This window comes from Macrobrachium rosenbergii, chromosome 37 (assembly GCF_040412425.1).
Source record: "Macrobrachium rosenbergii isolate ZJJX-2024 chromosome 37, ASM4041242v1, whole genome shotgun sequence".
NCBI classification, from domain to species: domain Eukaryota; kingdom Metazoa; phylum Arthropoda; class Malacostraca; order Decapoda; family Palaemonidae; genus Macrobrachium; species Macrobrachium rosenbergii.
In genome coordinates this window covers 33,748,492-33,772,216 of record NC_089777.1, presented here as the reverse complement: position 1 = coordinate 33,772,216, position 23,725 = coordinate 33,748,492, and the positions used below count along the sequence as shown (strand labels likewise).

The window sequence follows — 23,725 nt, the reverse complement described above, 5'->3', positions numbered from 1 at the left end:
ATTCAATTATTATATGTATAATAGCTTAGTAAAATTCAAATATTATAGTAAACTTTTATCCAAGAGATCATTCTGCAAAAAAAAAAAAAAAAATGGAGGATTCATGAGAGCAAAGTGCATCAAATATAACGACATTTTTAAGCATTCACTATTTCTGCATTTACTAATGGCAAAAGTAAACAATTATTAAACAGGTAATTCTATTTGATTCATTGTAAACAGATATGAATTAAGAATTATCCTGATGAAAAGGAAGATTTGAAGGTTTTGGTTCCATGGTTTCACTCCTAACAAATTCTTCAGCCTAATATTTCATGAAATGAGGGATATGTGACATCAGTTTAATTAGTCAACGAGGAATCACCTTGATACTCAGCAACTAATTAAAAAAAAAGTCGAATGGAATTCGTGAATCCTGGTAGCTAACATGCTGTTTCCTTTGCATTACCAACGCCAACGATTAAGTGAAATATTTGCCCGTTTTATTCGCAAGACTGGGTTCTAAACCAGTTTACGATCTTCAAGGAGAATGTCCTGTCTTTTGACACTGAATGTACCATGGAATTCAGGGGCAAATATCTGCTTAATACTTTCACGGAAGATCTTTCATCCTGGTGTGTAATTTTTTTTTTAATCATTACAACTACACTTTGAACTTTTGCAATCGTTGACATTTAGACTTTAAAGCTTCAAAATTTCCATTCTTTAATTTCTACCCTGAGGTTCAACCTCTCCATTCTTCATCTCTGAGCTTCAACTCTTACATTCTTTTACATAAAAAAAATCTAATGCTTCAGTTTTTCTAATCTTTAATTCTGAATTTGACCGCCAACCTTCCTATTCCTTCAAACTGTTTTAACGTTATTTCTCTTAGCAGACAGAAAACAGGATCAAGAGATCTCTTCTTGACAAGCATTTTACCTATTATTAAAGGGAGTTCCTAAGAGTGATGTCTCAGGCGAAAAAAAAGGTTTCTCTGGCATTACAACTAGTGTCTTTGGTAGAGCTAAACTGCCAGTAACAAAATCAGGATTTCATCAGGTAATATTCTCTTTACATTTGTTCAAAATTTGTCTTCAATACGTCACTAAGCAACTAAACGGGGAAAACTATCCTACTGAGTAACAAGGAAGTATATTAAAACCCCCTCAACTCTATGGAATGAATGTAAAATGAAATGCCAGTATGGTCTATTTTTCTGATTTGTAACGTACAGACCTCTTGTTGCCAGTTCCATATAAATAAGTACACACTTGAATAATAGAAGTACTGGCATACACAGAGCAATCACGTTCTAACAAACACAGGGGACAAAACAAGGCCTTAATTGTGCATTACTTTGAAATATAACGAAATAATAATACAGGATTATTTAGCTTACAAGGGCTACCGGACCCTTTGTCGCAAAATAACTGTGCATGATTATACTAATATACTTGAAATTACTCAAAAAAGGTCTTTTTTCCCATGTAACAACAAAAAAGATATTAATAACTTTTCACCAATAGGATACAGTTTTTTGCGACGATAATGAACATGCATTAAATATACACCAAGTCTGGAAGACGAAAACACTGAGTAACACACATGGTCTTAAGAAAGTATTTTTTTTTTTTTTTTTTGTATTTACTTCTCAGCAAAATCCGAAGCCATATTACCCAAGAGGTATGAAAAGAAAGGGGACAGTGGATGGGGACGAGGGGGGGGGGGAACTAAACTCCAATGAAAGCTACAGACCGGCCTCTTGTCTCACGAGAAAGTAATGCCCTTAGTTTTAAATTCAGACTTTGCCAAAATCATGAAATACGGGATACAGCTCATCTAGTGAACAAGTCAATAGCGTCCCCTGAAAAATACATACATGTTTTTTTTTTTTTTATTTAGCAGAGACATGACACAGGACACAGGTGGTAGCACAATAGTTTGGAGAGATTAAAAAGCAACGGAAGGAAAAAGGCCACATAATACCTGAGAGAAGCGGAGGGTAAAAAAAAAAATAAAATAAAAACTATACGCAGGCAAAGACTACTGAAATACTGAAATTTAAAGCAACTGCACGAGAACTTTCACACAAGATACATAAATGTATAAGTTTTCATAGTTTTGAATTTTCTTGTTCCATCTGAGCTTCTTTGAGGGGACAACTTTTATCTAAATTAACACAGGAAAGCAGTAAGCTAACTTTCCACAGTACAGAAAAGACAATCACCTTAACTTGAAAATTATTACAGCCAGAAATTGAATTTTATTTTAGCGGTGAGTAGCCAAACCTATTTTAATATATGGAAGCCAAATTAACTTGCCACTTGGGGAAAAAACAATACGACAACTAGAACTGTAGCCGAAACTTGAGGGAAGATTGAAATTTGATGAAAAAGATTAGAAACCTAGGGGGCAAGATGATTGGGTAACGTGAATTAGAAATGAGAAGAGAATCCTCGTTCGGAAAGGAAATAAATCACACTGTGCGAGGCTCATAAAAGGCGTTTACCGTGTGCTCCCCAAGTCAACAACCAGAGCCGAATGCCTAACACATCGGTTGCCTACCAGGATGGAATGTCTCCAGTACATCCCAGAGTTGTTTAAACAAGTCTTTAAATGATGCTTGGAGCCAATAAATTCTGCCATACTACCAGGGAACTCATTCTGTTAGGTCAATGACCTTGCATAATACAATAAAAAGAGATCTATACTTCTGACTAATAAAAAATATGTATAATTAACAAACAAACAAATTTTCATCTAAAAAATAAAGATTTTCTAAAATTAATAAAAAGTTCTTTACATACCTCAAACATTTATGGATATTGCTGTACAGCTAATTTTCCCTTGTGAAGTGAAAATAAACTGCTGACTCAGACAATTACACAATTAACTCCGCATTTCGCCTGCCACTAAAACTTTGGAAATACACACACATACATGGACGCACACACGTGTACACACACACACACACACCCACACTCACATATAAATTAGTCAAGGATTCCACCATGCAGAAAAATGATAATTATTCAGTGTGCAAGAGGCCAAGACCTCCCCCTCAAGACACTATACCAGCAATCCTTAAAAGAGTCGTGACTAGTAAACTTACCTTTGTAATAGTAGAGGCAATATTCGGACAAGACGAACCACCTCTTCTTCCAGAGATGAAGGCCATCAGCCCCTTGTTTGTACAACCAGCCTTGTAATGTCACGGGAGACACGTCAGGTCTCTTCAGGCCAGGAGTCTTGACCCACGATCCCCCAGAGCGACGACGGCTACCACCCTGCTGCAGAGGACACGGAAGGAATCACGTTTGAGAAGTGATTTAAACGAGCTCGGGTTAGTTGTCATTATGATACAATTGACATCTTGTATTACCTGAGTAAATTTAAACATCAGTCTAATGAAAGTAACATTGGAGGTGATTTGGGGTTTCCTTTTTTCACAGCCAATTATTTGGGGAATACTACTACCACTACTATAATAATAATAATAATAATAATAATAATAATAATAAAGTCCATAACGGCCATATGTTTAGACTTGCCGTCGTCCAGCCCATGGCCAGCCACTCTCACCTCCGGCCCCTAAATAAACATGAACAATAAAAGTACCTTCGTCATAGCTTTTGGACATTAAGTAACTTTCCTAAGGTCGGGACTTTCCGTCTCGACCTTCGCATGCATTGCCATAATTTTTGACAGTAAGGATATTCTGGTAACGAAAACGCATTATCAGTGCTCAATTTAGCCTGGAAACAATACAAATAATAACGGCATGTCTTTGGGCAAGTCCTTCGCTTCCGCCTTAGGGGAAAAAAGCACGTGAACGTGAGCTGGGCGCCTGTAGGCACCAAAAGAGTTGAAGGGCCCAGACCTCCTTGGATGAGATCTAACATACCAAGGAGAGAGAGAGAGAGAGAGAGAGAGAGAGAGAGAGAGAGAGAGAGAGAGAGAGAGAGAGAGAGAGAGAGAGATGAGAAGAAGAAAAGGAAGAAGAAGAAGAAGAGAGAAAAAGAGAGATTTGTGGAACTGAAAACACAAAAACCACATGAGTGGCGGAGTTTCTAGGAGACCCTTTGCGCTGAAGGCGATCAGGATGGCGATGAAACAAGCACACACAAACACAACAACAAAGAATGCTGAAGAGGAACGGTAAAGACTAAAACAAAAGCTCGACACCCAGTTGAGTTTAGTAAAGATAAGAGCAGTCTGTAAAGCTTATCTCACAAATTTATTTCAGCACTACATCCTGTTCATCTAAGAGGCGCACACAATGAGTGAAGAAAAAGTCATGCAGAGGGATACGATATAACACTCGCAAGTGCCATGTAAGTGTATACAAAAAGCAAAGTATGCTGAGGGGCTAAAACGATTACATAAGATACAGCGGTGAGATATGATAGATTTAATATATTCAAAGAAAAACAAAAGGGGACCAAATAAAGAAGGGAAAAGGATGTACTGTATTATTATTATTATTATTAATGGCTCCCTATCCTGTTGTGCTCACAAGACCAATGTTGACAGAAAATGAATTGAATATAAAATTTAGGCCTAAGGCAAAGCACTGGGACCTATGAGGTCATTCAGAGCTGAAACGGAAATTGACGGTAAAGGTCCGAAAGGTTTAACAGGAGGAAAACCTCGCAGTTGCACTATGAATCAATTGTTAGGAGAGGGTGGAAATTAAGTTGGAAGAATGAGAATATGAAAGGAGGTACAGTAAAAGGAACGAAAGGGGTTGCAGCTAGAAAAACACATTTATAAATAGGGATGAAAGCCGATGTTGTACTGTGATCAGCAACGGAATATATGAAGCAAAAAGTTAAACATACGTCAACGTGGAGAACGAGTACCAGGAAGTTAGAGTAACAAAGATTTGTACCAAAACCTGCTAACTAAGGAAATAAATTAAGAGCAGTGACTCAAAAATAAACAATTGTTCCTAAAACTACAGCAAAAAATGAATGAAAGATTTTGCCTTAAAGGCAAGGAATTTAGTCGAATTTAAACACCTTAGCAATCATAAAAGACACTACTAAATGGCAGTAGTTTAGAGAATTAGCTTGAGATGAAAAGGACCATTGCATGCTCCCAAGGTGGAGGTTAATTGCAAGATTTAGCATTTACGAAATGAAGATGGCAAAACAATGGAGCCAGTTTTCCTGCAATTTCCTTTAAGAATCACGCAGCAATAAACTTTAGTCTAAAATGAGCTTTCCCATCATCCAGTGCTTTGAACTTTTTAAAATTTTTGTATCTAACTTCATGAAAATGCGCCCTCTTCTTCACCTCTTTCCGTCTGCATGAAAATGCTCCCTTTTCTTCTGTGCCCCCATGTGCTAAACCACTTCTAGCATTATGTTGGATGGCCCAATTTGGTATTTTTTTTATTTGTCTTCTTTTTCGAGAAATTTGAATCGAAATCAATTTGTTTGACAATTATCTCACTATAGCCCTTCTTTCTCTTTTTCCCACTTTTCTACGGGTACTATTTCGGTCACTGTTCTATTTAGCTCAGGGGAAGAATCCCTCCTCTAAAGAGGCATCGCAACAGCCGTCAGACTACATTTTCCCACATTTTCTTTAATGATATAACAATGAGGGTTTCTGCACTATTAATGCCAAAATTTAAAATTCCCGTCCCAAATGACAAATGACTTGAAAGAGAGAGAGAGAGAGAGAGAGAGAGAGAGAGAGAGAGAGAGAGAGAGAGAGAGACTCTTCAAAGGCTTTTTCACTTCATGCTACATTATCAACCGGTGAACATTACTATCTTTCCAATCCAAATCAGCCTCTTCAATTTCTTGGTTGAAAACCCCTTGTTTATCTATTCAACAGCTATCTCAGATAATAATTTTGCTCATTCACCCTGCCATTGTTCATTGTACCGCACTATGTAGCATGTGCTTTCACCCTCCTTTAACAGAAATTTAGGCTATGAATACAAAATATAAAAATAACTCAAGTATAGCAAAAACCAAATTGGACAAATGATCTTCTAAAAAGATCCCTACATTACGTCTACAAAGAAATGGACTTAATATCTCTCTCTCTCTCTTCTTTTTTTTAAGAGAACTGACTTCTGGAGACTGGAAAAAGTACGAAATGATCTCGTAAATTCGTAAATGGGTGGGAGAAGTCGAAGGGTAGAGCGGCAATTGCAGAGCAACTTTAATTAGCCTAAGTGTAGCAAAAAGATGACCCTTTGAGGAGATACGAATGAAGAGTAAATGAGAATACGTGATAAAGGATGAAAAAGGGGACTGGAAGGAGAATAAAAGGGCAAATAAGAGAACACATCGTAGGGCAATTTTCTGAAAATTAAAAACGAGACTTACGAGAGAGAGAGAGAGAGAGAGAGAGAGAGAGAGAGAGAGAGAGAGAGAGAGAGAGAGAGAGAGAGAGAGAGAGGGGGGAGTTAAAAAACTGTCTTACAGAAAGACTGAATCCAATATATTTTGATTGGTAAACCTTCTTATAAAGTAGTTGCATTATGCTATTCTGTATTACCTTAGTAACTAGACCCTTTCGTTCCAATCTTCGTCTCAGATTTGCTAAACAAAATTTATTTATCTATTTATAAAAACCCTAGTATAAATATTGAGGAATGCAACGAATAAGGTACTATTTTAACTTACATAGATTCTCGTACCTGGATGCATACACAACCATAATTAATTTCTACTCTACTATAGCCCAAATTATTATTATTATTATTATTATTATTATTATTATTATTATTATTATTATTATTATTATTATTATTATTATTATTATTATTATTATTATTATTATTATCTGTCGGTGGTGCATATCTTTCATCACATTTAACACAGAGCAAATGCTTTATTTTGAAATTCTTTCAGAATGAGGCAAGACGTGCAAACTTCGGAATTCAGCAAAAACTTATACAATACTGATTGATTCATCAGTTTTTCTGATATTTAACGGACCCTCACACTCAAAAGCACTGATAGATAATAAAATACACTGGTTTCAGGAAGAAAATAGCACCAGTATATGGCAATCGGTGATAATACACTAGTTTGTAGTACTTGAAACACGGTATCTCACTCCCCATATGGTTTAAGAAAAATACGTTTTCACAGGTCAGGTTCGTGTAATAATTGGTATTTACTTCAAATCAAGTGTCATGATAAAATATGCTATAAACATAGCGAAAAGTAGCCGCAGCGTGATAAATAACAAAAAATGCAAGAAATTCCGAGAGAGAAGTGTTACCATTTACTGTAGTCACCCATCACACAAAGGCAACCTACATTTTCTGACATACATTTCGTGACAGCAAGTTCCGTTTTCTATTACGGAGCACCAACGTCATCCCAAACTTTTTTTTATTCTAACCTAAGTAAAATAATTATTTTAAATGTTATGTAATCAATTCCTTGCTGATTTCAAGCTTTACGCTTGGATCACAATTTGTCTATATTTTACGAGAGAGAGAGAGAGAGAGAATTTGAACAGATTTTTTACCAGTGCTAGTAATTTAGCCCTAAATAACATCTTATCTTCTGTTTACGTTTAAAAATGACTTAAACTGTGCTAATTATATCATAAACGAAAATAATAGAATTTTTTTACACAAATTGGTCACTCTCCGCCAAAGTTAAAATCAACAATTCTGCTCCAACCATCGTACTAATTTAAATATAAGGGATGGACATTTTAAAATGGAAAATAATCACGTCCCCCTGTAAACCAATCAAATTTAATGAAAAATGACGAAATTACTGACGCTTAGTTCGCTTCAACTGAAAATTCTATAAAATGTGAGGATGATATTTATTGGAATATCACTCAAATGAGAGAGAGAGAGAGAGAGAGAGAGAGAGAGAGAGAGAGAGAGAGAGAGAGAGAGATGCATTGAACAAAATGCATATTTATGGAAACTACTGCATATATATATACATATATATATATATATATATATATATATATATATATATATATATATATATATATATATATATATATATATATATATATATATATATATATATATATATATATATATATATATATATATATATATATATATATATATATATATATATATATATATATATATATATATATATATATATATATATATATATATATATATATATATATATATATACAGAGAGAGAGAGAGAGAGAGAGAGAGAGAGAGAGAAGAAGAAGAAAGAAAGAAAGAAGAAGAAGTATACCTTAGCTTTACCAGACCACTGAGCTGATTAACAGCTCTCCTAGGGCCGGCCCGAAGGATTAGACTTATTTTACGTGGCTAAGAGCCAATTGGTTACCTAGCAACGGGACCTACAGCTTATTGTGGAATCCGAACCACATTATAGCGAGAAATGAATTTCTATCACCAGAAATAAATTCCTCTAATTCTTCTTTAGTCGGCCGGAGACTCGAACTCGGGCCTAGCGAGAGAGAGAGAGAGAGAGAGAGAGAGAGAGAGAGAGAGAGAGAGAGAGCGGCATACATTAAACAAAACGCATACTTTTAAAAACTACTGACAAATGCATCGACAGTAGAAGGAACAACTAGGTAAGCTTTATGAAGACCAATTTGGAATATGATGCCACGGAAGTTTAGGATCTTTCATTACCCATTCTGGAAAGGAACAAGATAATCTCTCCGTTTCTCCCATTTTTACATATGCAAAGTCCCAAGGGGAGCGACAATATTCAAGTAGCTGGCGTCTCTTTAAAGTGGCCCCGTCACAAAAGGAATAAAAATGACACTGAAGTTTCAGCATCAAAAACCATTTTCTTATCCAGATTTGCGGGGGGTTAAATACGATGTTACAGAGAATTTCACTGTTTATCAGTGGGAAATGAGTGCATATCGATCTTGAATGAATACCTAGTAAGGCAGTGCATTATAGGTAAACTCTTAAAAGTAAAATCTCAAAAATCCATGTAGATAGATACAAAGTAGATACACAAAAACATTGGCATGTAGATGCGAAATAACCTCATTGAAAATTAACAATCCGAAGTCTGGGTGCACATTACTTCTCAAGTTCTTTGATGTCTGATATTTGGATTTACAAACAAACAAAACAAAAAAGGTTCAGGCATTTGCAGTAGCCAGGCTCGTCACGTACTTCGAAATGGCAGTACAAGTTCTCGTCTGTGGAAACGTTTACAATCATAAATTTTCAGTGTACTGTGTACAAACTGAATGAGCTTCATGCCATGTGCTGGTGCCTCTTCACATCGTCTAGCGATCATAACATTCACATTTTTCCTCAAGCAAAAGAATCACTGCATTCATATATATATATATATATATATATATATATATATATATATATATATATATATATATATATATATATATATATATATATATATATATATATATATATATATATATATATACAGTTTCGACCATTAATGCCCATAATATTTAAGTTAGTTCTTCAAAATAAAAATAATCTTTCGGGGAGTTTGCATTTCTTAATTGTTTTCATATATTTTCAGTTTTTGTTTCCGCTTGTTATTGCTAATAATTGCCAATATGCAAATTTCTATTTCATTTAACCAGAAGGATTGACTGATTGATTTATGAAACTCTGGCTTGCGTTAAAGTTTATAAATTTTAAGTACCCCTGCCGCTAGTACTTGTTCTGCTATAATAATAATAATAATAATAATAATAATAATAATAATAATAATAATAATAATAATAATGGGGACGACGACGATAAACTCTTCAGAAATTTCAAACTTCCAACAAAGCCCGGATCTATAATACAGTATGTTTACGACACAAAACTTTAATCGTGAATAAGCCCCAATTAGAGAAGTCTTGTGCAACAACACAGAATAAAAAAAAAAGGACTCACCAAACCACAATAAAGCAACGACATGGAAAAGCAGACAAAAAAAAAAAAAAAAAAAAATCAAATCACAATAAATGAAGGTCGCGGGAAACACTCACCACTTTTCTGGCATCACTGTTGTTGAGGGTGTTGGTGGTGGGAACCGGGGAAGTTGCTTCGAATCTGCAAGAGAAGAAAAACAAATTAGTGGAGTGCACAGTCATGCTGACTAAGCGAGAATGAAGACATTTCACGCAGTTTTCACCAACCATTATCATCATCCTCCCCCTCCTATCCTGGAAATGCAATAGACCAGTGCTTGATTATCCGGCTAAGGAGATACACTGATGAATTCGGTTACACTACCATAAATGACAACTCTTGAACAAATAACGATCAGTACTGTCAATACTAGAAAATGTACGCTTGTAAACAAAAGATGTTAAAAAGAAAATCTAGATTTACCAGTTTTTAGAATTATAAATTTAAAGTGTGTTAAAACACCCACTCTATTGATGACGGTATAAGCTACAGTCAAGGGCTTCCCTCAGATTTTGAGCCAAAAAAAGGCCCATACTTTAAAAATTTAAGTTGAAGCTATTTTTGCGAGGAATTTTTTTGTTACATCATTATCTTCCTTAATTAATACTCCATTTTTTTAAGCTTGTAAAAATTGAAGGTAAATAATTTTGTCTTTTTGTTACATGTATTTTTCCCAGCCGTCTGATTAGCAATTTGCCTGGGATTGAGTTTTTTCGTACAGTAATTTATTTTTGGTCCTGGCTTTAGTTTTTCACAAATCACGTTCAATAAAATAATTTTTCTTTTCCCCATTAAAAGCAAATAAGTAAGAAACGTCGTGCATCATATCACCAGCCATTTCGTCATAATGTCGACTGACGGTGAAACGGTAAAATACATCGTACATCTGGCAGGAGTACGAAAATTTCAAATGAAACAGCTCCCTGCTGCAGCATTCCTCTCGGCTTATTAAAAAGAATATTCAACAAATTATTCCCGTGGAAACGGTCATCCATAATTGTAAACACAATGAAGATAAAAATTTACACATATCCTACACCTTTCCCTGGTAACCATTAATGACTGAAGTATTTTATCAAACTGGTTAACTCTTGAATATAAATGAAAATTATCCTATCTTTCAGCAAATACTACGATACTACGGTCAGTAAAGTTTTCTTGTTAATATTGCAGGAGAAGAAATAAAAATTCAAATGTTAAATAAAATATGAGAACATTAATTCTCTTAGGTCTATCGTGGTTTATGTTTTTACAAAATACTTAAAGACAGCTTGCTGAGACACGTTTCTTTCTTTACGGTCTATGGGATATTAAGTGCACCCCCTTCCCCTAAATTAACCTTACATGCTTACAGATCACTAGAGAGGGCATGTAGTATTTTAAAAGGGAGTTCCGGCAACAGTATACACCTACCTGCACCACTGCTAGAACGGAATAATTCTGAAACTGGTTTATCTTCGGGAGGAAAAAATGAGCATTCTTTGCATTAACTCGTTTTCTTTAAGATCGATGACATGTAGGTATCACTTTGGATGATGTTATTTCCTTATATATCAATTATTTTTAATTAAGAAAAGGTAAAACAATGCATCTAACTATGGAATGATGAAGCATGGATTTTGGTTAGTATTTAGACGGTAACCCATCAGTCTTGAGATGCATTACTTTATAAATGTTTTCAAAGATATGGCTCAAAATTTTCTTACCAACGAAAAACTAAATTAACTTTAACAACCTACGACACCTAAATAATTCAAAGCCACTGCACAAAACAGCGAAAAGATTTCGAAATATTTCGGTAATGATGCTCAGTCGTAACTTATAAAGCAAGACATACTAAAGAGTACGGGTATTTATAGCAGACGTAAACACGAAGGCCCGTTCCCTTAAGGAGACTGAAAAGGCAGTTGTACTACCCAGCATAAAAAAGGGAGTGTAGCTGGGGAGTAGGGAATGGGCGAGGTGGGTGGAGGATGGGATTGGATGGGTGGGAGGGATGGAGGCATTCCAGACGTGCAATGACGTCCCTCAGTACCGACTCATTACATAAAACAGCCGCAGCCTTTGCTAATTACTCCTTATTACCTGCCCCTATCATGAAGGGCCCCTACCTACCACTCTCGGGTATGTGGAAGACAAATGTCCCTAAGACGCTTCTACTGCACACCGGATGCTGCAAATACCATGCCCAGGATTCTGGTTTCTTTTATGTTTATTTTATAATAACGATATTTTTACCTCAAAGTCGTATGAAAATTTTTAACTGACGTGTAGTTCAACAATGAAGGTGCTTAAACAATGAAACTAAATGCAAAAGCTCTTGAAACATTCCCTTACAAGTGTGACCAAATCAAAGGATTAGTGTCACTGTAATAAACCATTTACTTTTATTTCATTAGTTTGCATTTGAAAGATTCCGAGTCATGTCTGATTCATAAAATGCAAATGAGATGCGAGGATTTACGAGTCACTCTGGCTCAGTGTAAATTGCTTTTTTTTTTTTTTAGTCATCTGGCAAAACTGCAAACTACAGCTGCATGTTGTCACTGGTAGCAAAATTCTGTAGGATACGCCTAGCGGGTGCTACTCAGATTACTGGTCAGGTTAAGGTAACCCTTACAGTTTCACAGAGCCAATTAGCAACCAGTGCAATAAAAGAAAAAACAAATGACTCGAAGCCTCACCAGAGGTTACCCGACACCTGTCAGTTCTTCTACATGAGGAGCCCTTACATGATCTGGCCTTGAAAAATACAAGCAGCACAAATTTCCATGATTAAAATTTGCCTTTAAGACTTTCATTGGCTTTCTATAGACTAAATATTCAATTCCTAATGACCAGTTACATTCCAAAATTTTATTAATTAAACGGACCGTAAACTGGACTTAAACACTTTGCAAAGCTACAATTTACTACGCGGCTTACCAAACCAGCCAGTAAAGTAAGCACTGATTAGGCTACGGCTCAGAAGAGTGCAAAACTAGAATTTTGCCAGTCTCCTTCTTGAATTTCAAAAAAGGACTTCTCTTTTGGAATTCCAGCAAGGACTTTAAAGACTTCTGGGAAGAAAATGAATCTCTGGAAAAATTCAGAACTTGTAACACATGAATTGTTCATATCTACACAATGATGACCAAGATCCTGACAACACCTTGATATATTTTTATGACTACTGCAATTGCTGATACAAATAAATCTTCAATTCATTCTGAATTAAGTTCGGAAAAGCCAAGAAAATGAGTTCATTCTGAATTAGTACCAGCATCCCGCAATGCTAAGACTTCTGCTTAATTATGAATTATTATCGATTTAATTAAGGCTTGGGTTTAACAGTTCCTTCTAAATCTGTATTGGAACAGGAACAGAATCTACAAACATTATCCGTATCAATATCAGCAAAATGCCCAGCAAGTAATGTTCACTGTGCAACTATCGGTATAAGGCTAGGCAATGTGGCCTCTTCCTGGAAGCGATAAAGACATGCAGAGTATAGCTAAGGCCTAACTGGAGATAAAGGGAAAAAAAACGCACTTACAGCAGAATTAGCTTTAAAGAACAGATGACGCAAAACAGATCTGAATCACTTCTGACTTCATCACATTCATCAAGGGAGCTCTGTACGCTTTAATTATACATGTATAAACCATTCAAATTCTATATTTGGTAGAACGTTACTTTTCACATTCCTAACAACGACCTAAGTCATTACCTCAGGTCAGGCTCCATTTTTTATTTCCTGTATACTTTTTTTCTTCTTCAAAGTCTAGACAACGAAAGCATTGCGTTGGCATTTCCGTCGCCCCCGCATTAAAAATAAACCAGCAAATAACAAATAAGTAAAAAAAAAAAATGGCTTCAAGCACTTACCACAAAGGACAGTGGCAAATGCATTCACGGGTTCTTTGTTGATAAAAGCCTACAGCTTTAATCACGGGTAAGGTGGACGAAATAAACAAATAACAGCGTGAAAAGCACTTGCCTGATTGCTCTGTGCTTGGAACAAAAAGCTCCACGTCCAATTAAAACGAATGGCTGGCTGGGCGAGTAATGTTTGCCACCACACATTCATGGCGCATGAAAATATTCAGTGTCAAGAACTTTTCTCATTCTCTCTTTTTCCTCTCGAACAAATATTCTCACGGGAATAACAAGTTTCACATATTTCTTTACGAAGAAAAGAAGAAGAAGAAGAAGAAGAAGAAGAAGAAGAAGAAGAAGAAGAAGAAGAAATTCCATTACGTTCTCGCCTTGTATTGAAAAGGAATTACTGATGAATATGCAAATTAGAAGAGACTGCATCAGTATCAATAAATTATGGTAATTTATCTACATACAAAGAGGAACTTTGGGTCACAGGGAAAAACATAAAAGTATGAACTGTAAAAAAAAAAACGAGATAGATATACATATATATGTATATCAGTAAATATGTACGTATGTATATATGTATGGAGGCACTGATTTATAAATGTAATGTGCGTATAACAGTGAAAAGGAAATCGTAATTAGTTTGTCAAATTTTATCAACCCACTGTATGAAAGATATCGATTGCCTGTCAGTTTGCCTTACCAAACACACTGGAGTCTTTTTACATGTAATTCACTTAAACAAGTGATGAAAGGAAGAAGGAATTTTTATTATTGCACGCTCTCATACGGAATAAGCCACAAAAGCCAATTCAAACGCACAGAATGCTTCTTAAGTGAGAAGAGTTTGAAAGGGTGTGGTGACGAGATATCTCATAATTATGAGTGGAAAGATTATCATTAATACTGTACTCTTATCAGCCAATGAAAAGCAAAGCAATTATCATTAGAATTTAATGCCGATTGTGAATAACAGAAAACTGACAAAAGAAAACAAGTTAATAAAAGTAAATAAACAAACAGACGATTACTTGCAAACTTAAATTCCTTTGCGAGTCAGAAAAGCAGTTACTTCAGAGCAATGGTACTTTTTTTTTTTAAATGTACAAGCACCGGCTTCTGTAAGACTTCAAAGAAGACGATTCAGTAAAAGGACTAAAGCATTTTTTGTACTTAGCAAATGCTAAAAGATATTCTGTGCAATGTAACTAAAGGAATTGGTTACATTACCTCTGAAGATGAAGATCGTAGTCTTCGTAGAGCTTAAGGATTTTCAGTGTATCTTTGGCAATATGTAAAAAATTTCATTCAATTATTATTATTATTACTATTATTATTATTATAAGCCAAGCTGCATCCCTAATTGGAAAAGCAGGATGCTACAGGCCCAAGGACTCCAACGGGGAAAGCACCTCAGTATGGAAAAAGAAAGAGGAGTAAAGAATAAACCATATAATGAAAACTAACTAAGAAAGTCAAATGAGATAAAATATCTAAAACTACGAAAAGAAACTTTTGTGAGTTTGGTAAATTAAAACGCATTTGCACCCAATTTGAACTTCTGCACTTTCAACGAAACAACTACATGACTGGGACTATTCCATAATTTGCACCCGGTTGGTACAGATGTTGAAAAAGGCTATTTCTAAAGTGATTTAATCTTAAAATAATGAAATATTGAGGTTAAAAGCCTGTTCCAGTTGATGGGTACGATCTCAAACTTCTCCAAGGAAAACAATACGTTCAGGCACAATATCAAGAAAATCAAGAAATCTTCATACCAAGACTACAGAAATTTTCATGTAATACAGTTCCGTCTACCACACCTGTCTCCCTCTATAGTTAGGAAACGCCAACAGAAAAATATCCAGTGTAGACAAAAGAAACGATGTTATCAAATGTTCAATAGTGGACTTGCGACAGACATAAAAACTTGACGTTAAAAGGAAGTGAGAAAAACCGCAAACGATTATCATCCACACTGTAGATCACTCATCGCGTTTTACGTGTGGTTTTATGGCGATATTATTAAGGTGATATTAAACAAGCGTGAATTTAGACATATATAAATCAAGTATAATTGCAATCTACGTGTAATTTCTCAATGCCAAACAGGGCAATTTACAGGATCTTCCATGAATTTGCATGAAACTCATCATCATTTGCACTTACTACATGGAGAAAGGTTACACACACACATACGTGTGTATATATATATATATATATATATATATATATATATATATATATATATATATATATATATATATATATATATAAACACACGCTCTGGAAGCGGGTTCAAATCCTGCAACGGACATCAGAATTACTTCATATTCTTACATTTAGATCTAAGGTTTTGTAAGGGCAAGTGTATGCAAAAAGTGTGAAGAATTCGAGAGGTTAAGAGGGCATTATCGTTATTACAATTACATACGTATCAGGTAAAAAGTAACCAGTAGATTATACATACTATATAGCCTATATACATGTATTATATATATATATATATATATATATATATATATATATATATATATATATATATATATATATATATATATATATATATATATATATATATATATATATATAAAGTAATCAACACACAATCACGTGTGCAATTGAAATAAATTTCTGGCTCACATCGGGATCAACCCAGGTTTTCAGCTGAAAAGCAAGGGCGCTGCCAACTGAACCACCCAAGTCACAAAAGAAGATGGAACCTAAGTACCACTGTTGGCAGCGCCCTTGCCTTTCAATTGAAAGACCTGGGTTCGATCCAGATGCGAGTCAAAAATTTATCAATAAATATATATATATATATATATATATATATATATATATATATATATATATATATATATATATATATATATATATATATTTACATACATATATAATAAAAATGGCAGACAACTGGATTCAGGAAGAGTACCAGAAAGCATTAGAAGCGAATCCCTACTGGAATGGAAGAGGCCACTGCTGTTTTTATTGCCGCTTAAGAGGAGAGTCGAATGGACCTCCGTGAACATCCTAAAATCCAGTCAGCCACACGAAAATGAGCATGAAACCACTAAGGCTCCATTGCCTTTGGAGCACCGGATCCAAGATATCCCAGGCTTAGGCCATAACAAAAGGACCCTCTGATGACCTTTTGAAGCGCCCCATGTTTTTGACCACCCGAATTCGACACACCGGTCCTGCTGGGACCCGCCATCCGTCCTTATTGGCCGGTCCATTCTCTAACTAATTATTTTCAATCGCCAGAACAATTCCTGTGAAATTCATTCTTTTCTGATTAAATCTTCTTTTACAGTTTTTTATTTCGTCTAAAATTCCATTGCTTATTTCGTCTACCGTCTTCGGAAATTCATTTCACACAATTTCCGTGGTCTCTCTATAAAAGATATACGTCTCTCACGTATAAGATTATTATTATTATTATTATTATTATTATTATTATTATTAGATATATTTCATCTGAAGGTAGCCCGTGTTCGAAAAAAGTACACGACGTCCAACTAAAAAAAAAAAAAAAAGAGAGATTGAAGGAAAAAAGAAGAAAAGATGGTACGGTAAATTAAGGTTCAGTCAATTAAGACGACCTTCCGTATTGGCCAAAATATTATTAGTCTTAACAAGGCCAATAAGGCCTTTGAATCGGTAATATTTTATGTTCACTAAGATTACAGTATAATCTATTGACACGGCCATGTACATACGTACTTTACATAAACACGTATAAACAGTAAAAATCACTGCGTCGGCACTTTATAACTGATTCGAAGTGAAGAAATGCCGGTGCTAAAAACCTTCACAAAAGTTGGGCAACAGCCAAATGCCTCCTCATTGCATCATTCTTTTAGATTCAAAGCACAAGCTATTAAGACGACTTCGACACTTCCTCTTTTATCATCAGATAGAAGCATCCTCAACACGAGAATCTAAGAAGTGAGGAACTATGGAGGTCTTTCGCAATTCAGTGCAAAGAATGGTTAAATCTGAGGGGGAAAATCTTTATTTTTCAGTTAAATGGCTGTAATTTTATGAACTATAAGAACATTGCTCGAATATGTAACTGACAAGATGTTGATGGCCAGAGCATGCCTCACAGAGAGAAGAGTAAAAAAATAATGATAAAAAATGTATGTAATCTTATACTTGAGGTTTTTCAAAGGCGCAGGGTCTGAATATTGACCCTAAGCTCATTAACAGTCTCTTGTCACCCTAGCAAAGTCTCTCTCTCTCTCTCTCTCTCTCTTGCCACTGTTCCCATAAGCTTATGGAAAGAGACACATCTCCTAACAGAAGGCCTCATGACAATACTGAAATCAATAATCCTTAGATTTTAATATTGGATACTTTCTTTCTCTTTCATACTCGTCTTTGGAATTATCTTCCTGCTTCCGTAACCCTTCTTTTATTTGTTCGTAACTATCTTGATACGCACATCAAGGTGTTTTAGCCTGTCAGGCACGGCACTTAAAGACATGATAGTGATAAAAACGTATGAGAAAAAGCTCTGAAGGCTAAAGGGAGATAGGCAACACTTGATAACGGAAAGCGAAGCAACCGTGCTAGCACTTGAATGTAAAGAATCAAGTGGGAAAAAAAAAAGCTGTATCGCTCTACGTATATTTAGAACGTGCAGTCCAATAGGGCATGACTACAAAAAATACAATAGCAATATTATTTCTGTAAGTTATAATCCCATGAACTTCTGCCTGAGCTCACCGTATGGGAGTTATATTCTTTACATATTCTGATGACACACATACACATGAGTGTCTTCTTATTGCGTTTCATGAATCTCAAAGCGTATAAAAACAAATCAGAACGGGAAATCCACACATTTCGACTGTTACCATTAGGGTCGAAATTCATATTTTTTACCGTGTTGATTAATTACTATGGACCATTAATTCACGTACATACAATTATGTGTTCATTATGTTTCGCATAGGCTACGTTCTTAATCCAGATAAGATCTAAAGTTATCTAACATCTGGTCGGTCGAAGACCACACACCAGGTGGTCTAATGATCACAGGTAGAAGGAAATACCTGAGACACACTAATGCCCCGAAAGGACAAACCATAATTTGTGTCTTAATTGTTTTGTATGTTCCTCCTCTCGCATATTCATAGCTCAGTATATCATGCATCCTCCCATGCCTTATTACTGTTATTATTCCAAGTGCTAAGCTTTAGAAAAAAGAAGAAAAAACTCTGGGTCCCTCTGTTCTGTAAAGCAACACGACAAGCAATGTACTGCAAAAAAAAAAAAAAAACTTACAGGAGAAACTATAGTCTTTGAGTGCGTGCAATTTTTTTTAGCTGACGGTAAATATCAGCAGAAGATATCACTGAAGCTTCAGCCATGCTCCTGATTGGCTGATATATTTGAGTTGCAGCCGTTGTCAGAGGTGAGCAGACTAATTTCCGCCCATCACGATTAGGCTAGTTGGAATGATATCGGCTGCGGACATAATATTATACTGTCAGCTAAAGAAAAAAATAACAGAAAAAAAGACTACAGGTAAGAGGAAACTATGAGATCGAACAACCTCCTCTGGAAAAATAAAAGCAATATACCGTACAAGAAAGGTCTGCGAAGCAGGAAGCGTAAAATCTGACGACCCAACACAAGAAATGAAAGAGAAAACCAAACGAGAGATCGATAAAAGAATGTTGTTGCAGGATATGTGTACGCGGGATCCCCCAGAGGATTCGTGACGCCAACAAGGTCTCAGGAAACCGGAGTCCTGATTTACAAGACTTATCTCCCTCTCGGCCGAAGGTCAAAAAAAAAAGGAAAAGAAGAAAAGAGAGAAAAAACGTTCCTCTGTCGAACATAACGAAGATAAAATGCTTTCTCTTTTTTGTCTTTAGGTTTCGAAATTTTATTTTCTGGTTCCTTTCTTTCTATGTTTACTTCTTGTTGCATTTTATCACAGCTTAATTCTTCTCGAATATTATCATTCTTTCTGCTGTGTTTCATTTGGATTGCACATTTGGTGAATAATAATAATAGTAATAATAATAATAATAATAATAATAATAATAATAATATTGGTCGTCACCGTCTACGCTGAATATTTTTCCGATTTCAGTCATGCAATAAACCACAATTACAGGCTCACGCATTTTGTTTACTATTTCATACCATTACATCTTCAATGAATAATATATTAACGGAAGAAGAAAAAGAAGGAGAATTAGAAGAAAAACAAGAAAAACAATAACAACAACAACTAAACTACAAATGAAATAAGAAATGTCCCTTTACAGCAACCCTTAAAAATTCATGCAATACATCTGATGTTATTTATGACCGCGAAGGGATCCAAATGTTGCAGGAAACACAAAAGAAAAAAGAAACAAAACCAAATAAAATTCCCGTGGAGAAATTTACAATGAGGCTGGAAGTCCCTACGGGTACCTGGAGAGAGAGAGAGAGAGAGAGAGAGAGAGAGAGAGAGAGAGAGAGAGAGAGAGAGAGAGCGATGACTTACAAAACATATACGCTGCATACACATGAGTGTTGGATAAACAAATGTTTCTCCCAAGACAATAAGGACTGCCGTGAAGAAGAGAGAAAATGAAATGAAGATTCAAATGACAGGTGAATGGAAGATGGGAGAGGAGGAGGAGGAGGAGGAATCTGTACGGAGTGGGTGATGAGGGAGGAACGCCAGAAGGGTTCAAAAGACACACCCCACACTCAAGTATGCGGGCGGCTTGGATGTGGGAGAAGAAGGAGGAGGAGGAGGAGGAGGGAGAGGGGTGGTGGTGGGGGGTTAGTACAGGCGGCAGGGGAGCTGACCTTGAACACTCCCCACCATACACAACGCCTTTTATAGCCACAAACCTCCCCAACTCTTTTATCCTCTTCTGCTCATGGAGTCCATATGCTTCGACGAAAGGAACACGACCTTTCCTTGCTCGTTGAAAGGATTTAAATCCCTGGACTCCTCAACACACATGACTCAGCCCTTCGCTTCGGTTTAAATACACTTGCTTAGTTATGACGATCACTAACCCTACATTATGAAAGGAAGCTCATCCTTTCTATCACACACGCTTTGAAGGCAACTTCTATGGGAACCAGACCTCAAAATATATCTTATTCCGATTATAGGCAAAGCACCTTATATACATGTATCCCAATCAAGAGATATTCGGTTATAAATCTACATATGTAACTTACTAAGATCTTTAGTGAAATATAATTGCCATATAGTATATGATAAACTATACATGTACTCTGGAATGTATCTAATACAAATGCTTGGTTTTAAAGAACACAGGCCTTACATAAGAGAGAGAGAGAGAGAGAGAGAGAGAGAGAGAGAGAGAGAGAGAGAGAGAGAGAGAGAGAGAGAGAGGCTTACAAAGGAAACGCGAGCCATCTGTAGCCTAAGGGTTAATTACTTGGGTTTGTTTGAAGGTCAAAAGGCCAACCATTACAGAAATAGAACATAGCAATTCTGAACTAAAACAAAATAGAAATTCCATAAAAAAGATCAAGAGGAAAAAACTTACCAAATACCAGCAATTCCATGAAATCTAAAATATAGAACTATCTCTGAAAAAGGATCATGAACAAAGGAACACGAGTAAACGACAATGAATACAGAATTCCAAGGCTCTCTAGCAAAAGAGGCGAACTCTGGCAGGTAAGTGATATCACATTAATTTTGTTTAGACTGAACTGAAAACGAAGGCACATACTGACTGTTATTTCAAATAAGTGGAAAGATTTAGAAGAAACCTAACGACAAGATTAGGTAAAATAAAAAAAAAAATTATACGGAAAACAAGTAGTGTTAGAGTTTGATCATTCATTTGTTAAATCATGATCTATTTCCTTTGCTGGCTAATGAAAAAATGAACAAAGACGGGGAATGTTTATCAATAGTTGTCAAGCTTTGACATGGAAATATTTATCAGTATCAAATCGACCACCACTTTTACGCGGCACCAGGATAACTTTAATTAATAAATAAGTCTTTAAGTAACTACAACCGCGGCCATCAAGCCTGAGCTTTCCATTTACTTGACCTGGCAACCTACCAGTTAACAGTACATCTGATTCTTAGCATTCATAGCTAAACCAAACATGAAATGCACTTGCTGTATATAGTCTATAACCTTTTCCAACAATGTACAGGTAAATCATAGTGATATAACAGACTGACAGACAGACAGACAAACACATATACATGTGTCACACACATATACAGTACATACATACATACACACACACAGACACACACACACACATATATATATATATATATATATATATATATATATATATATATATATATATATATATATATATATATATATATATATATATATATATATATATATATATATATATATATATATATATATATATATATATATATATATATATATATATATATATATATATATATGTATGTGTCTTTGTGTGTGAGCGACTACTTGAATGATATTGCAAATGAACAGCTCGTGCTAAAATTCAAGAAACAAGTATGAATGTGTGGAACCAGATATAAAATCAGTTGTAAGAAACTGTACGGACAATATCCTAGTGCATAAGATATCATCACAGATTTACCTGTAGTACAAAATATCTACTTTAATAAGCCTGGTGTTTCTCATTAGGCAACATAAACGTTTATAGGTTACTTGGATTTCTTTCCTCGGCAGAAAAAATCCTCGTATGAGACTATGATTTCCAGTAATATCATCCAGTAAGAAATGAGTACACAACTAAACAGCTCAGCAACGCAAAAGGCATCCATAAGCAAATCTCCTCTCACAGAGTAAGTTTCATAACCAATTTTTTCTTTCCGAAAGAAAAAAACTGGGAAACGGGGGGTGCATTCCTTAAAAAGGAGCAACGTCAGAGGGCGTACACAATTATCAGCTTTGGATGCTCACTGGTGCATTTCAGAAAGTCCGGTTAGATTCACGCCTACGGGATCACTTAGCCTTTTAGGGTTTAAGGGAGCAAAACTAGAACAAAAGTAAATAACAAACAAGTTGTCAGTTCTGGTGGATGTAAAGCATATTTAATTGGGAGATTCACTGACAAGGCGAAAAGATTTTTAGTCGTTGTAAAGCATATTTGATTTGGAGATTCACTGACACGGCTAAGTGGTTTTTATTTGTTGTAAAGCATATTTGACAGGGAGTTTCACTGACGAGGTGAAGTGGTTTGGTTTACTGACAAAATTACAAGTTTACACAGAATGGTCTCCCAAAACCCTAGGTGTGATAGTGAATATTATATCTGATAACGGCAAGATGTCGTACATTTCGCCCTGGTTACAGGCATATGCAGCTCAACAGATAAAAATACACCACGCCAAGATAAGTATGTTGTGGCGGTGGTATCGGGCACCACACCCTCCTTTCAGGGATTGTTCTATCAATAACGACACCTTAACTTTACATTCTTCCCACCGACTTTGCAAATCAAGTGAGAAATACTCAAAGTCGATGCAAAAAGTCTTGTTGCTTTATACAAAAACTTAACATTTAAAGGGTAAATTAGGATATAACATCTTAATACAGAAATTCACACTGCGTAGAATAAAAGATTTTTTTTTACTTTTTGCTTCTATGATCACAATTTTTATATATATATATATATATATATATATATATATATATATATATATATATATATATATATATATATATATATATATATTATATATATATATATAAGCACCATAAGACCATTTCCTCTTTAGAGAGAGAGAGAGAGAGAGAGAGAGAGAGAGAGAGAGAGAGAGAGAGTTTACTGCAAAATAAAGATCGAAATAAATGGCTGTACCTGTGTTAACTAATGGAAATACGTTTCTAATAATTCTGAATATACAACCGCAAACACTCATCATATGAATGGGTTGAGAGAGGGAGCAAGAGACTTCGGTCGCAGACCAATCCTTTTGAACTATTTCTGATACCTACTAGGATAAAT

General features: G+C 35.4%; 1 protein-coding gene across 23 annotated transcripts in view; it reads right to left on the bottom strand.

The window, feature by feature from the left end:
* LOC136825466 (uncharacterized) overlaps positions 1-23,725 on the bottom strand; it is a 603,159-nt gene that overhangs the window by 239,271 nt on the left and 340,163 nt on the right. For all 23 annotated transcript variants that reach the window (XM_067081958.1, XM_067081959.1, XM_067081961.1 and 20 more), the window contains 2 exons: positions 9,949-10,012; positions 3,095-3,272 (listed from right to left, as the gene is read on the bottom strand). In XM_067081958.1, coding sequence (XP_066938059.1) covers positions 3,095-3,272; positions 9,949-10,012 — 242 coding nt within the window. The remainder of the gene's footprint in view (positions 1-3,094; positions 3,273-9,948; positions 10,013-23,725) is intronic.